The 17,283-nt window shown below is 43.3% G+C and overlaps 2 protein-coding genes across 2 annotated transcripts in view; both read right to left on the bottom strand.

The window, feature by feature from the left end:
• Positions 1 to 453, bottom strand: part of hsd17b8 (hydroxysteroid (17-beta) dehydrogenase 8) — a 100,056-nt gene extending 99,603 nt beyond the window's left edge. The window contains exon 1 of the mRNA XM_032579906.1: positions 401 to 453. Within this exon, the coding sequence (XP_032435797.1) occupies positions 401 to 452 (52 nt within the window). The 5' untranslated portion in view covers position 453. The remainder of the gene's footprint in view (positions 1 to 400) is intronic.
• A 9,670-nt stretch (positions 454 to 10,123) lies between these two features.
• On the bottom strand, positions 10,124 to 12,153 carry LOC116730547 (piggyBac transposable element-derived protein 4-like). Its single transcript, XM_032579869.1, has 2 exons — positions 10,757 to 12,153; positions 10,124 to 10,726 (listed from the first exon to the last, which is right to left on the bottom strand). Exon 1 carries the CDS (start codon positions 12,068 to 12,070, stop codon positions 10,766 to 10,768), a length of 1,305 nt encoding a protein of 434 aa, XP_032435760.1. The 5' UTR covers positions 12,071 to 12,153; the 3' UTR covers positions 10,124 to 10,726; positions 10,757 to 10,765.
• Between the last annotated feature and the right edge of the window lie 5,130 nt (positions 12,154 to 17,283).

Here is a 17,283-nt window from a genome sequence, read left to right as displayed (position 1 = left end):
GTTGTGTCTGATAAAAAGAAATCTCCATGGAGGAATACACAAACAGTTAGATCTGCAAGACAACTCTGCCGTAGGGCAGAACGAAAATGGCGTAAAACTCAACTCCACGTTCATTGTGACATCTATAAAGAAAGACTACGTAACTATCATTTAACACTAAAACATGCAAGAGAAGCTTTCTTTGCAGATGTCATAAACAAAAACATTAACAATGCTCGAGCTTTATTTGCAACAGTTGACAGAATCACAAACCCTCCTGTGACGTTACCGCCTGAATTCCAATGTATTGCCGCCTGCAACCAGTTTTCTAGGTTCTTTTCAGAGAAAATTTTTTTAAAATCTGATTTTTATGTATGTATGTAACAGATGTGGAAAGGATCACACAGGTTGGTTTTTATTCCTATAAAACAGTGGGACACAATCAGCACCAGGTATGATACACTCATCACCATCACAGTCCTGCGGCCCAACAAACACATTTTGGAGGGAAACTTTATACAGACTTAATAAACGTAACAAATTAACTTTAACCAACACCAAAGTTTTTTTTTAAAAAAACACTTGCACAGTTAACCTTATATTTTTGCAGAACAAAAGCTGTGAAAACTATTTTTAACAATATAAACATCATTAAAAGTGAGAGGTAGCTTTAGCGCGCATCTTACCAGCAGCTCAGTTAGGCAGCTTCTGTCTGGCTGCTGCAGCTACGTCACTGAACGTTGCTTTGTGCAACACTAATAACGTCCCCCCAAAAACAATATTTACATTAGGAACCAAAAATAAAAGCAGTTCAAACAGAAATAGCCATGTCAGCAGACATGTTAATTTAACAAAATAGAAATAAAAATGTTTTGAGAAGGTTCATAAAATAATAAATAAATAAAATTAACTCAGCTACATGTACATCCACTATAAAGTCAGTACCAATGCTGTGCCCAAACAAAACAAATACAGGAAAAATGACCCAATTTCAACTACTTAATTATAAAACCCTACAGGAAATTATAAGTCAACTAAGCTCCAGTTCCTGCTGTCTGGATGTCCTAGATCTATAACTCTAGAACATTTCTTTAAGAAAGTCCTGCCTGTTATTGCTGCTGATCTGATCCAAATAGTAAACTCATCGCTCTCATCAGGCGTTTTCCCCCAGGCTTTGAAAACAGCAGTAATCAAACCACTTATAAAAAAGAACAATCTGGACAAATCACTAATGCAGAATTACAGGCCGACCTTTGACCTCCAACCTCCCATTCATCAGCAAAGTTATTGAAAAAGCTGTGTAAACAATTAACTAGCTTCCTAACGATAACCAACCGCTTTGACTCCTTCCAGTCTGGTTTCCATGGTTACCACAGCACAGAGACCGCCCTCGTAAAAGTGTTCAATGACATCCATATAAATACGGACTGTGGCAGAACCACAGTGCTGGTTCTGTTGGACCTCAGTGCAGCTTTTGACACTGTTGACCATGACATATTACTGAATCGACTGGAGAGTTGGGTCGGACTCTCCGTCCAGTGCTTAACTGGTTTGAATCTTACATAAAGAACAGGAATTTCTTGGTTTCAATTGAAAACTTTTCATCAAAGAGGTCAAAGGTCACATGTGGGGTACCCCAAGGTTCAATCCTAGGACCCCTTTTATTCAATATTTATATGCTCCCACTAGCTCAGGTTATAACAGGAAATAATATTAGCTACCATAACTATGCAGATGACAGGTGACCTTTGACCCCATCCAATCACTGAACAGATGCTTAGAACAGATAAATGTGTGGATGTGCCAAAACTTTCTCCAGCTGAACAGAAACAAAACTGAAGTTATTATTTTTGGACCTAAAGAGGAACGATCTAGAGTTATAGATGTAGAGTTATAGATCTAGAGTCAATGCACAGCTTCAGTTATTACAACTGAAAACCAGCGATCAGCCCGAAACCTGGGAGTAGTGATGGACTCTGACCTGAACCTCCAGAGCCACATAAAGACAGTCACAAAGTCAGCCTTCTATCACCTGAAGAACATTTCCAGGATTAAAGGACTAATGTCTCAGCCAGATCTAGAGAAACTCATCCATGCATTCATCTTTAGTCGTATTGATTATTACAACAGCGTCTTCACAGGTTTGTCCAACAAATCAATCAAACAGCTGCAGCTGATCCAGAATGCTGCTGCTCGCGTTCTCACTAAAACCAGAAAGATAGAGCACATAACACCAGTTTTAAAGTCCCTACACTGGCTCCCTGTAGCTCAGGGGTGGCCAACCAGACAAAGACCAAGAGCCACATTTTTTACCAAGTTACCGCAAAGAGCCACATATGCATGGGCACACATGAACATCAACCCATCCCTTCCTCATACTCATACTTTTGCTCAGCCAGATTTATTGTAAATTTCACACACTATTTTAACACTACAAAGACCACAGGCCAGACATTTTCAACAATGAACACTCTGCACTTTCTCATGCAAACAAACTCTGTTTAACCAAATAAACAAACAATAATGGAACAATTTACAATGCATTTTTCCTTTTATTATGTGCATTACATGTGTTATTTAATGGGACTTCTGGCATTCCTTGTCTTGAACAATCCTGTTCAGATCTGGCTTGTACTCCGTTGTTGTCACTCGAAGCAATTCTTTGACATGGATGTCGGTCAGAACAGACCGATGCTTCGATTTCACATGTTTCAGGGTAGAAAACACAGACTCGCAGACATATGTTGACCCAAACATTGACAGTATCTTAAGTGCAGCTCGTTTGACATTGGGATATTTTTCCATTGGCACATGTTTCCAGAACTCAATGGTCCCTTCCTTTAAAGCAGGTTTCAGTTGGTCCTCCTCACGAAGATCAATTATCTCCAACTCAGCCGCACACTCATCTATGACAAGCGGGGCTTTCAAACAGTCTGTCTCAGCATTAAATGGGTCGACAAGGAATGTAATCTGTGGCCTTTTCAGTTGTAGATCACGGAACCGGGCCATAAAGCTTTCGTGCAGGTTTTCAACCAGTGTTGCATATCTAGCTCTTTGCTTGTTCAGGGTGGCGCTGGTGACCTGCCCGCTGGCTTTTAGTAGAGTGGGAAAATGTGTTAAATTTCCCTTTTGAATGTGCGCCTTGAACAAATTCAGTTTGTTGACAAATGCAAACACACTTTGCACCAGGTCAGGCAGCATTTTTAATTTACCCTGCAAGGTCAGGTTCAGTTTGTCCAAGTGACACAGCATGTCAACCAAAAAGGCCAGATCCATAACCCACTTGAGGTCTGAGAGCTCAGGATAGAGCTTGTTCTTCTCTTCCATGAACACTTTCACAGCATCCAAAAGCTGGAAGAAGCGAGAGAATACCTGGCCTTTTGACAGCCACCTTACAGTGCAGTGTAGCGGCAGGTCACCTGGAAGCCCTTGTTCCAGCTCAGCGATGAGATTCTTGAATTGTCGGTGGTTGTTGTGGATAGGTGAGGGGCGGGATCACGTGGTGTTATTAGTGATTGTAGATCACCTGTTGCGGAACCTAGTGACTTTAGTGAGTGGGTGATGGGGGAGGTTTTACTTTTTGCTGACCGCCTTATGCCAATATGGTTTGTTGTCCTTGATCACTGTTAAACCTGCGGATCCGGTTTTAATGCTTTTTTTGGACACTGTTCTTGGATATTAATAATATAACGAAATAAAACCATCTTAACTGCATCCTGGAATGGCGTTTTGATCAGCTGGCGCGTCAACAAGGATTCCCCTATTCAGCTGCTCGGCGACTTTGTTTGACAGTCGCTAATATTTGTCAGCAAAAAAAACAACGACAACGGAGTTTTCTCGCACAGCTGGACGCCAAAGCGAGCCCACACACCACAGCCACTATACCTACGAAATGAGGATCGTTTGACAAAGAAGTAGAAGACGACAGTGGTATGTAACCTGAATGATTGGTGCTGCGTATTGCTCTTTTAACGCAGTTTGGTTCTGCCATGTGGAGCTGTTGTTGCGACACGCCCCCCGCTACGTTTTGCTCTGCGGCTGCGGCATTTTGGTGTGCGAGTGTGTTGTGGCTCAGCGTGCGTTCAATAAAGTTTAAGAAGTCGCTGTTGCCTGTAACTTTGCTCTATTTTGGATTAAAATGAGTGGATCGTCTGCTGTATCAGCTGTTGAGAAACCTGAAAAGGATAAAAGAGCGATCGTTCTCACTGAGAAAGCTCTCGCAAATAAAATTGAAACGATCCAAACAGAGCGGAAAAAGTGTGTAAAGAAAATGAAAGGTGTAATATCATCCCTTAAAGAGCTAATGAAAGATGATAAAAATTATTCACAAGTAAAATCACTACTGGATGAGTTAACACACCTGTTTCAAGAGGCCATTATATTGCATGAATCTTTGCTGCCTTTAATTCTGCTTGATGAGAAAGATAAACAAAATACATGGTTTTCAAGTATCACTAAATACAACAAAGGATTTATTGAGGATGTTGAAACATGGCTTTCTGAAACAAATAAATGCTCGAGCAGGTCATCCTCTGACATGTTACGGTCACAGGAAACTCCATTAGGAAAAGAAGTGGAGGTTCAAGAACAAATGGAGCCTCAGTTATCTGCTAATCTCCAGCATGACATTCAAGATGATGTGTTGCCATCAGACAGTGTTTCAAATCAAGGAAGCAAGTCGAGCTCCAAAGTATCATCAACTTCATCTGCACGTCTCAGGGCAGAAGCTGAAATGGCTGCTTTACTCACAAGTCAGAATATGCTCAAAGAAAAACATGCTATTGAAGAACAAGAGGAGCAACTTAGGAAAAGGAAAGAACAGCTTCAACTTGAAGCAGAAATAGCTGCAACTGCTGCAAAAGTGAATGTGCTGAAAATTGGATCTGCAGTACAAAGCTCAGTTTCATGGAAATCTAATGGAATGGAATCCTATTTTAAAACAAAAGGAAATGCTGTTGAAAATCTTAATACTAATACTTTTGTTCCACAGACAAAGAGAAATACAGTTAATGAAAACGCAGAGCTTCAAATAAAAGCAGTACGACAAAAAGTGACAAAGAAGAAGTTTGCACCTCTTCTTGGACCTTCTCATCCTGTAAACAGAACAATATCGAATATGCCTCTGCAGCAAGCTGCTCAATCAGCAACCAATAAAAATCTGTTATCCATTATGGAGAAACAAAATGAATTAACTTGCATGTTGGTTCATCAACAAAGTCTTTCTTCACTACCCAAAAGAGAAATTCAACCTTTTGATGGCAACCCGCTTCATTTTCAGGCCTTTATGCGCTCATTTGAACAGGTCATTGAATCAAAGACTGGTGATCCTGACGATTGCCTGCATTACCTCGCACAGTACACCAGGGGGCAGCCCAACGAACTTGTCAAAAGCTGTCAACATATGTCTGATGGTGGTGGATATGTAAAAGCAAAGACTATGCTGTATGAGCATTTTGGAAATGGACATGTTATTGCATCTGCTTACCTGAATAAAGTTCATTCGTGGCCATTGATTAAATCAGAAGACGGAAAAGTTCTTCAGGCATACTATTTGTTCTTACGTGGGTGTTGTAATGCGATGGAGGACATTCAGGATCTTTCTGAATTAAACACACCTGCTAATATGCTTGCTGTGATTAAAAGATTGCCATATAAATTAAAAGATAAATGGCGAACAGTAGCATGTGACATCCTCGAGAAGCAGCATAGAAGAGCAACATTTATTGACATTGTTTTCTTTATTGAGCATCAAGTCAAAATTATTACAGATCCTGTCTTTGGAAACTTAATTGATGCTCCATCAATAAATTTATCAGCCAAGAGTACAGATGGAGGGAAACGTTTTTCTTGCCCAAGAACTACAGGAAATAGCTTTGGCATCACTACCTCTGCTGTTGAGAGAAATAATCAAGACCCTCAGACTGATGTTAAGATTTGTTTGTTTTGCAGAGGTGGACACAAACTGGAGTTATGCTCTCTGCTTGAAAAGAAACCTCAAAATGAGAAGATGTTATTTCTTAGAAGAAATGGCGTCTGTTTTGGTTGCCTGTGTACAGGGCATATCAGCAAAGAATGCAGAAAACGTCTTTCATGTAAAATCTGTGGTTTCAGACATGCAAGCATACTCCATATTTACAAGAAGAATGAAGTTCAATTTGATGCTGAAGCAGTGAAATCTCTTGACACAGTTCAGACTAGTGGTCTTACTGGGGCCGGTGAACAGGACTGCAAGCTTGCCATCGTGCCAGTCAAGGTGAAATCAAAGAAAGGTCAACGGACATTGGAAACATATGCCTTTTTGGACCAAGGGAGTTCAGCATCCTTTTGTACAGTGGGTCTTTTGGATAAGCTGAATCTCATTGGAAGAAAAACAAAGATTCTCTTGCGCACCATGGGACAAGAGAAAGTTGTGGACAGCTTCATTGTACCTGAACTTGAAATTGCTGGATTGGACAGCGACATGTATTATGACATGCCCGACCTCTTTACTCAGCACAAAATGCCTGTAGACCTGAGTAACATCCCAAAGCAACAAGATCTGGATATCTGGCCACACTTGAAGCGCGTTCATTTGCCAGAGATCAAAGCACAGGTGGAGCTTTTGATTGGCATGAACATGCCCAGAGCTCTAGAACCTTTAGAGGTCATTAGGAGCAAAGGTGAAGGACCTTTTGCCATTAAAACTGTGCTCGGCTGGACAGTGAATGGGCCGATTGACCGAGAATGTTGGGAAAGAACGAGTGGTCTGTCAACTGTCACCATGAACAGAATTTCTGCTGTTACACTGGATTACCTATGGAAGCAACAATTCAAGATAGATTTTCCTGAAAGCAGAGTAACCCATGAAAAAAACCCCTTTAGTTTTGTTGGAGTGGACTATTTTGGTCCATTTGAAGTGAAGCGTGGGAGAAGTCTTGTGAAAAAATATGGAGTTATCTTCACATGTTTGGCGATCAGAGCAGTACACATTGAGGTTGCCTCATCTCTTGACACAGACTCTTTCATTAACGCCTTACGACGTTTCATTGCAAGGAGAGGCCAAGTACAAGAGCTGCGGTCCGATAATGGTACCAACTTTGTGGGCGCAGAGCGCGAACTGAGGCGAGCTATCGAAGATTGGAATCAGGAAAAGATCTCCGACGTGCTGTCACTGAAAGGAGTGAAGTGGATCTTCAATCCTCCAGCTGGATCTCACCATGGTGAAGCATGGGAGAGATTGATTCATTCCATCAGAAAAGCTCTTACTTCCACCTTGCAGACACAGCATTTGGACGAGGAAGGACTTCAAACTGCTCTCTGTGAAGTGGAGTCAATCCTCAACAGTAGACCTATCACATTGGAATCCGCTGATCCAAATGATCTGGAAGCTCTAACACCGAACCATCTTCTCTTACTCAAGGCTAACCCAAACTTACCACCAGGTTTATTCCAGAAAGATGATGTTTATGCACGGAAACGATGGAGACAGGTCCAATACATATCTAATCTGTTCTGGAAGAGATGGATTAAAGAATATCTGCCTCAACTTCAACAGCGCCAAAAGTGGATGAAGATTAGACGCAACTTTGTTCCTGGAGACTCGGCACCTCGTGGTTCCTGGATCATGGGCAGAATCACAGAAACTATGCCAGACAAAAATGGACTTGTACGTCAGGTCTGGATTAAGACCCCAACCAGCCACTTATGCAGACCCATCACAAAGATATGCCTTCTTCAGGACACTTCCGACCAATGAAGACAACACATTTGACTTAACTCAACTCTTGACATGACCTTTTGACTTGACTTTACCACAACTAGATGTACATCGCAGACTGACTATATTTAGGCTAAGTGCTGGTAACCTCTGGCCTATGACTGACTGACTATGGATGGACTATTTTGAAGAAAAAGGAGAAAATGACTGTTTGACTATTTGAAAATGACTTTCATGGACTCTTTGAATGTGTTGTCTCAATGTGTGTTTCTATGTAGTGTATATCTTAGGTTATGGTGTTGTATGAGTAATTATTACTGTGTAATGATGTAATAATTAGGGGCCGGAATGTTGTGGATAGGTGAGGGGCGGGATCACATGGTGTTATTAGTGATTGTAGATCACCTGTTGCGGAACCTAGTGACTTTAGTGAGTGGGTGATGGGGGAGGTTTTACTTTTTGCTGACCGCCTTATGCCAATATGGTTTGTTGTCCTTGATCACTGTTAAACCTGCGGATCCGGTTTTAATGCTTTTTTTGGACACTGTTCTTGGATATTAATAATATAACGAAATAAAACCATCTTAACTGCATCCTGGAATGGCGTTTTGATCAGCTGGCGCGTCAACAAGGATTCCCCTATTCAGCTGCTCGGCGACTTTGTTTGACAGTCGCTAATAGTGGTGAAGCGCATGTGTGCGGATGTAGTTGACAATTTCCATCACAGGCTTCATGACACTGTCTAAATTCAATGATTTAGACACAAGTTGCTCCCTGTGTATGATGCAGTGGAAATTCCAAAACTTTGGAAATGTTTGGTCAGCTTTGCACAGCCCCACAAGCCCATTCAAAAATCCGATCATGGCTGGCGCCCCATCTGTGGCTATTGCAGTTAGTTTCGCTATGGGCAGATTTGCTTTCACAAATGCATCCATCATTGAATCTTTCACATCTATGCCACGGGTTCTGTCTTTTAATGGCATGATATCAAGGAGTTCCTCTTTGATCAAACAATCGTTTGACACAGACCGTACAAATATTGCCAACTGAGCCTTGTCTTGTATGTCACAACTCTCATCCAATGCAACACTAAAATACTCACAAGCTTGAAGATCAGAGTGCAACTGTGACTGAATTGCCATGTTAATGTCTGATATTCTGTGCTCAACAGTGTGGCGGGACAGTTGGACGTCTGATACCATTCGTTTTAGTTTATCGTTTTCAGGAGACAAGATTTCAACAACGTCACAAAGGCATTTTTTAATGAACTCACCTTCATTGTATGGCTTTTTGGCCCGTGCAATGTTCCAAGCCAGTTGATATGATGCAAGCGTTACAGTCTCTGAGTGCTTTGTAAATTTTTGAAAAAACTTTGCCTGCTTTTCTGTCTGACTTTTCAAGGTAACCAACTTGTGCTTGCGAAGTTCAGTCCCTTTTGGAAATTCCTGGTCGATGTTAGCATAGAGTGAGCTGAAGGTTTGAAGCCTTAAAATGCGACAAGGACACCTGACATATAAGGCAGATTGGCTTTCCACTACGTTCAACAAAAAAATATAAATTCTCCCACTCTGTCAAAAACGTCCTGTGTTCATCTTCATATTTTCGTTTTCCTGTGCATTTTTTCCCTGCCATTTTGAGAGCGAAAGGTTTACTCAAATGATTTTACTCTTACTGAAAAACTGCGCACATGCGCATTTGACGAAAATACCGTATTGCACTCAAGCGAAGCGAAACTTGGATATTATAGCGACCCTACAGTATGTGCTAAATGTTACTGGATGTTACGCTGTTTAGAGATTAAAATTAGAATGTATGATTTCCCATTGTCCGCGAATGCATCAGGATGGATGAGAGAGCGAGGGGGCGGGGGAGTGAGAGTGAGGGGTGAGCGGAGGTTTGTGTGAGAGCAGATGGCGAACGACTGGAAAGAGTAAGGCTGAAAGAGAAACAAAGACTGTTTTTTGTTTGTGTTGTTTTTGCGTGGTTACGGCCAACAGTAATGGCGTGCTGCTGTTGTCAATAATTGACAGTTCATTTGACTACTTTTCGTCATTATTGCACGTCTGGCAGAATGCGACTATATGAACGTAAGAGCTGCATGGAACCAGTCAAGGAGCCGCATGCGGCTTACGAGCCGCGGGTTGGCCATCCCTGCTGTAGCTCAAAGAATAGACTTTAAAATACTGTTAGTTTATAAATCACTGAACGGCTTAGCACCACAATACATTAAAGATCTGCTGTTGTTGTATCAACCTTCCAGACCTCTCAGGTCTTCTGGTTCTGGTTCTGCTCTGCATCCCCAGAACCAGAACCAAACGAGGAGAAGCAGCTTTCAGCATCTATGCACCACAAATTTGGAACAAACTTCCAGAAAACTGCAAAACAGCTGAAACACTGACTTCCTTTAAATCTAGACTAAAAGGTCAAAAGTTGAAATGCTTTTGTGAGTTTGGCTCTCCTCCCTCCTCGCTGATGCTTCAGACAATGGCTACATATAAAATTGAAAGGATGCTAATTGGATTCATCAGCTTTTTGCATTTTGGACTCAGTGTATTTTGTCTCTCTTTCAGGACTACAGGGGGAGGTCGAAATTCTCTGGCATGCTAGTGTTAATCAATTTAAATTTCATGTTATTTCTTTATTTTATTTTATCTACAACTTCAAGTTGTAGATAGTCTCTATTCTCTATGCTGCAAAAGCGAAGTAATTTCCCTGCTTATATAATATAAAGATTATATATATGTTATATTTAGCTTAGTTTTATTTTAGCAAAAAAGCACAATTAATTATTTTTAATATTTTAAATGGAGAATTAGAAATTTTACAGACAGGTACCCGATGTATTTGTGTCTAAGTCAAGAGGTCAAGAGGCTTTTTAGTTTGCAAGAAGCAGGATGGAGAAGAGGATACAGAAGATATACAGAAGATATACAAAAAAAATATACAAAAGAACAACTGTTATTTGTTTGAATGCTTTTTATTTTTGTCATTAAAAACAATAAAAAAAAATACAAGAAATAAAACAATTCCACAATTATTTGCAATAGGCACAGTGGGACAGCAGGGGGCTGCGTGTGTGTGAGTGGCATTTCAGCCCTCATTCTGTGCACTGTCTGCACTGTCGGCACACATCTGGCACTGCCAGTTCATGGGCTTGCTGCATTTGCCACATGCGTATTTGAAGCAGTCAACGCATCTCCTATTTGTACTATTTTTAATGCATCGACGGTTGATTTGGCACTTCGCCCTTTTGCCTGGGCTGGGTGTGGCAGGTTGTTGGCAAAGCAGTTGCTCCTTGCACGCCTTCTTCTCACTCACATGAGAGTTAGCCAACTCTTTTGCGAGCTCCACCAGGAAGTCCACCCGTCTCTCCTGCACCCCAGTGCATGCCTGATACAGCACATGCGCATTCAGTGCTGCCATGTCAATCATGTTGTAGAACACGGCAACTGGGCACCTCCGTGTTCCTGCACGCACGCTGTACTCCCGCACCATTTGGTCCATCACATCCACACCGCACTTTGCTTTGTTATATTGTTTGATGGTGTTTGGCTTTCTTCTGGTGGTATCCTCAGTCTCAACCACGCTGTGCATGCTGCTGAGAATGTAAACGACCTTCTTCCTTTTGGGCACATACTCAGTCAGCGTGGCATCAGAGGTTGAAAACACCTGAGTGGTGAATTCAGTGCGATCCATCTGTCTAGCGGATTGAGGAATTTCCCGGCTTCTCTTGTTGACTGTGCCGAGGATGGTGGTTTTCCGGCTACGCAGTTGTTGCGCAAGTGACAGTGATGTAAAGAAATTGTCCGTGGTTACAGTTCTGCCCTTGTCCATGAACGGTTCCATCAGCCTCATCACTACAGTCTCGGACAGTCTCTCCCCGCTGGGACGACTGGGGTCCTTGCCAAGATATGGGAAGACATTACAGATGTACTGTGATTTCAAGTCGCAAGCCACCCAAAACTTGATGCCAAACTTGTCCGGTTTTGTTGCTATGTATTGAAGGAAACAGCAGCGGGTTTTTGTGGGGAAAAGCTGTTCATCAACAGTGATGTGTCGACCAGGGCTGTAGGATGAGATGCAGTTAGCGGCAAACGATTCCCAAAGATCAGAGATTGCAGCGAATCTGTTGGTCTCCGCTCGCTCACGGCGTGTAAACATGTCATCAAAGCGTAGGTGTCGCATGATGTTTTGGAAGCGGTTTCGGGCCATAGTTGAAATGATCGTTGGGTTTCCCAGGTTTGCTGACCAGCTGTCACATAGTGATGGAACCTTGTTCACCCCCCGCAAGATAATGACTGAAATAAATGCCATTAGTTCCGGGAGATCCATGAACCAATCCTGCTGCTCCTGATGTCCATGTTGGGTGGTCCACTGTTGAATGGTACGAAGCATCTCCAGAGTAATAAAACAGAGGAAGCTCTGAAGGCGACTCCGGATGCTTCGACTGGCCTTAGCGCTTGGCTCTCCATCTTTGGCGTACGTGTGTGTGTGAGATAAACGGTGCATTGAAATTGGGGTATGCTAATACAGGGGGGCTAACAAGAAGAGAAACGAGCCGGTCAAGGGCTTGCTGGTGTTCAGCGGTCCACTCTACAGGTGTTCTAGAGGGTAGTTGTGGACCTTTGTTCTTACCACGCTCTACAGCTGCTTGCCCAGGCTTGGCTTGTAGTAGCTCATAGATGGGCTTTGCTATCCTTGAAAAGTCCTGGATGTAAGAGCGGTAATAGCCCAAAAACCCAGTGAGTTTTCTCACATCTCCAACCGTCTGTGGCGTTCTGCTGGCTAATGATCGCACTGCATCCAAATCTTTGGGGTCAATCCTCACTCCCTGAGCTGACACAAGGCGTCCCACGTATCTCACCTCCCGTCGAAACAGCTCGCACTTTTCAGGTCTTAGCTTCACCCCGTGTCTCTGAAGTGCCTGAAGTACTCCGCGGACCCCTTCTATGTGCTCGTCAAAGGTTTTCGCATAACATAGTACGTCGTCGAGATACGGGAGACAGCAGTCATCTCTCAAGGGACCTAACATCTCCTCCATACTCCGCTGGAAGGCCGCGGGGGCGTTTGACAGGCCAAATGGGATACGAACCCATTCATACAGTCCCCAGGGTGTAATGAAAGCAGTAAGATGTTGGGCGTCTTTGGCAACAAAACCTTGGTGGTAGGCTTTCCCTTGGTCAAGGATACTGAACCAGGAATAGCCACCAAGAGTGTCAGTCAGGTCTTGTATCCTAGGTAAAGGATGTCGGTCAGGGATGGTTTTCTGATTCAAGAGACGATAATCTATGCAGAGGCGGAGCGTACCGTCCTTTTTCCGGACGCAGACCACTGGTGCAGCATAAGAGGACTTGGACTTAACAATCCAGCCCTTCATCAGCAAGTCTTGCACATATTCCTTCACCTCTTTGAACAGTGGTTTGGGGACAGACGCGTAAGCTCTCTGCACTGGAATGTCATCCTTGAGGTTGATTGACATCTGCAAACTGGGAATACAGCCAATATCATGACTATCTCGGGCGAAAGCAGCTGATTCTTCCCACAGCATTTTCTTTACTTTGTCTTGTTCTTCTCCACTAAGGTGGCTGAGATCCACGGGGGGTTGCCACAAGCCAGAAGCAGTTTGAGCAGCTGATGTGGCTGCAACATTGGCTACAATTCTGGGTCTGGGCGGCTCCTGTGGGTTGGCCTCAATCACCCTAGCAACAGCTTGGATGCTCCCCAGAACAGTCTTTCTTGGTATAGTGACTAGATGCTTTGTGCTATTTCTTATTGGTATTGTGGTGTAGGGTCGCTTCGCTGATTGTATTTCAACCAGGCCCTCCCCTATCTCAAGTTCTTCGAGATGAGCATTGTTTTCTTCGGGTTCGAACAAGAGAAGAGGATCTGACAGATCTACAGTCGGCGGAATCTGGCACTTGACCCAGGCAACTTGTCCAGCTGGGACTGCAATGACATAATTGCCAGTTCTCAACAGTCTCGGATGCATAGGGGGTTTATCTGCCTGAAGGAAGTTCACCAGCATCTCCACCTGATCCATAGAGGCAGATATGGAGTCAGAGAGGAGTGTGGTGAGAGCTGGAAGGAGTTCTGCTGGTCTACTCTGAACCACCTCCTCTAGCACATTGAATCCAAGGATTGGCCGTTCAAGCGTGATACCGCTGATGAGGAAAGGCACCATTATGGGTTGGCTAAGGACAGAATTTCCAGCAAAACTGACTGTGATGAGGACCCAGCCGTCAAAAGGAAGGGCTTCTCCGTTCACAGCTTGTATCTCCAGCTCTTCGTCATCAAAGATTTCACTGAGGGGTCTCACTGGTGCATCCGGTAAGTACTTCTTCTTCCAGCTCCGATCGATCATGCTCACCTGAGCTCCGCTGTCTAACAGCGCATTGACTGTCAAGCCATTCAAGTCACATCGTGCAAGGGCTTTAGCACCTATGAACTTGGCTAGGCGCCTGCTTGTTTGGGTAGGTAGGGAAAGAGGAGATTTGGGGTCACTTTCATTGTTTACTTTAGGTCTTTTATTCAGTAAACTCTCCTTGGCACCATTCTCTGACATTAACACATTGCACTTAACACTGAGGGACTGGGTATGAAATCCGGTCACTGGTTGTCCCGCTGCAGCGACCGGCTCCAGTTTTCCTGACGCTTCGGCTTCTTCAGGCAGCCTACGGCTCTATGGCCGTCTTCACCGCAGTAAAAACAGTGAGTGCAGCGTGGAAGGTTCTGTGCCAGGCAGTTAGTACAGCTATTTGACTTGGGTCTCTTTTGTTCCACATGAGTTTTGCAATGGTGGCAGGGCTCAAAGCTGTGAGTATGCTGTGGTTTTTGCAGTAGCTCAACTTTAGCCATTAACTCTGTTACTTTCTCAGTTAACTGCTGGAGTACATTGGCATTCTGCTGTTTATCTGGGGCATCCTTCTTCGCTCCACTGCCTTGTGCAACTGCAACTCCAACCTCCACTAATTCAGTGCTATGCACGTTTACTTGTTTTTGTTTCACAGCTGGCCCCAGACGTCTTTGTCGCTCATTCTCTGTGCTTGTTATTTTCATCATTTGCTTCAAGATTGCCTCATCAGACACACTGCTATCAGAGAGCAATGTTTTAAGTTCTCTGCGTATGTCGTTATGTTTTTGACTGAGACCTTGATATATGGTGTGAAGGAAAATATCCTGAACTGTGCTAGCATTGTATTTCACTCCTGCGTCGCCGTGTTTTGAAGCAAACAGGATCTTTTGTTTCAAACCTATGACACGGTACAAGAACTGTTGGGGGGTTTCGTTGTCATTCTGTTTTGTACACATTAACTCTTGGAAGAGTTCTGTATTGCTTCGCCCGCCTAAGTGGGATTGCAGGAAGCCCTTCAGCTCTTCTATAGTCAGATCGTCTTTGTGCATTAACATGTCTTTAAAGTGCCCTGGTTTGATGATTCTGAGAACACCTCTCAGTATTTCAGTCTCACTGAACCGGTCTTTCACTCCATCATCAATTTGTCTGCATATATTATTGTAACTTAGATCCGAGCTCTGATCGCAGATCTGGCCACCTTGAACCTTGAACTCACGTCGCAGCATTGAGAAGTCTCCAAGGGGCACAACTCGGTCGTGTCTGTCATATATTTCTTGTCCCGGTGTATGTTCGGTTGCATATTTGGGATCTGGTGGTAGTGTAGGGTGCAATGGTGTAGGGTGTTCTGGCGTGACTCGGACAGTGGGTGGTGATGTGGGGTTGTTGATATATTGCAGTAAACTGGTGAACATTTTCTGTAACTCTACTGTCTCTGGGTTCTGTGTAGCTGTGAAAGAGTGTGCAAGTGGTGAAATGGTAGTTGGTAGGGCGGTAGCCGGGCTAACCTCAACTGTGTGTATTTTATTAGTGTTAGGAACCCTGTCTGCCACATCTTCAATATCTACATTCGACTGATCTGTTACCATGTTTTCACTCTGCTCTGCAGTTTTCATTACATTGTGCCTATTAACATGTGCTACAGGTTCAGACCGAACATTCCGACTTAAGATGAGATTGCTCACAGTGTCATTAAGCTCCAACAACACTGCCATACCTGAATCCTCAGATTGAATGAGAGTGTCACTGTTCATGAAGCCCAGGATGTGCTCAAAGCAGTTTTCTTCCTCGCCAACCTGAAGCGTGGATGCATCTTTTCCCGGCACAGGACCAACACTCCGAGCCAGTTGGAAAAGTTCATCGGCCGTCAGAGTGAGCAGACTCTTCTTGATGTCCCACACCAAGCCTTTTCTCTCACTGTCCGCCATGACTGCTTTTCCGTCTCCCTCGCCGTTGATCACTTCTCCGAGCTCCAGCTCTTTCACCCGTGGCTTCAGGTCCGGTTGCAGCTACGTAGCACTGCCACTGTTTCACAAGTACACGTTGTGGTGAATGCACAGTGTCATGGATATAAGGTCCAATCTTCCTCCAGGTCCATAGGCTGAAAGGTCCTTAGCTGCCGGAATGCTTCACACAGCTGGTCCTAATTGTGCTTGTCGCCTGTGCATCTGACGCCGCTCCCCGTACGGGCCACCAAAAATCTGTAACGGGTACCGTAGCGACAGCACCGCTGTTGACAGATATACTCCTGAAGAACAGGAGAAAGACGAGGAAACGGCTTGTTAACCTCAAGTGTCATGCAGCAATTTATTCAAGTTTTACATCCAAACATACTTGTTGTATTGAGTTTCTTTCTTTACAGTTTATATATTCAAAGTTCAACCTTTTTAATACATTTCAGTGTCCATAAGTGACAAAAACAAACATCTTTTAGCGACAAAACAAACATCTCTTTCCTAAACACATATCCACTCATTCTTCTTCTTAGCTTTCTAACTGTTTATCCCAAATGAAACGCATTAGACAGTGGTTACATTAACCAGCTACTTTTTAACTTAAGACAGTACTGCATTTGACCTTCAACAAACTAAAGTCCTTAATAGAACCAAACATCATTTTTAAAGTCGCTTTTTTTCCATCCTGAATCCTAATGGTAAAAGAACTATTTTAACACTGGTGGTGGGGACCTTACAAAAGCCAAAACAGAAAAATAGACATAGAGTTCTTCAGTTTCTAACGGTTATTCCAGCATAACCTGAAGTGGGTGAAGCGCATGTATTAAACAGACTTGGCTAATGGCTAATATTAGCATGTACACCGTGCGTAGTTACTTTCTTCGAACACAACGACACAAAGTCAAAAACTGAATAACTAATACAGTACATAACTATTCCAAATACGTTCACAAATATTCCAAATATGTTCCAGCATGTCTAATTACTGGATTAAAAACCTATTCGCATATTTACCCACCTGAAGAACAGGAGAAAGACGAGGAAACGGCTTGTTAACCTCAAGTGTCATGCAGCAATGAGGGAAAATACAAGCAGGACACCAAAACCGCCACCCGCCCCCTGCTGGCGTGGAGTAAATGTTACAGAGTACATTAAAAAAAATATAGAAAAACTCTTCTCCAAAATAAAGTACAGAACTTGTATTAACAATTTCAAGTCATAAACACAAATGTCACACTTTTGTGGTCGCCACATACGGCTCTATTGGAGTGAAATCGAGATGTGTCCCCACTTGTTCCTGCCGC

The sequence above is a fragment of the Xiphophorus hellerii genome, chromosome 13 (assembly GCF_003331165.1).
Source record: "Xiphophorus hellerii strain 12219 chromosome 13, Xiphophorus_hellerii-4.1, whole genome shotgun sequence".
NCBI lineage: Eukaryota > Metazoa > Chordata > Actinopteri > Cyprinodontiformes > Poeciliidae > Xiphophorus > Xiphophorus hellerii.
This window is presented reverse-complemented; position numbering and strand designations above follow the sequence as displayed.

Coding starts and splice junctions, on each gene's coding strand:
- LOC116730547 (XM_032579869.1), bottom strand. CDS start 12,070: ATGCTTCGTACCATTCAACAGTGGACCACCCAACATGGACATCAGGAG.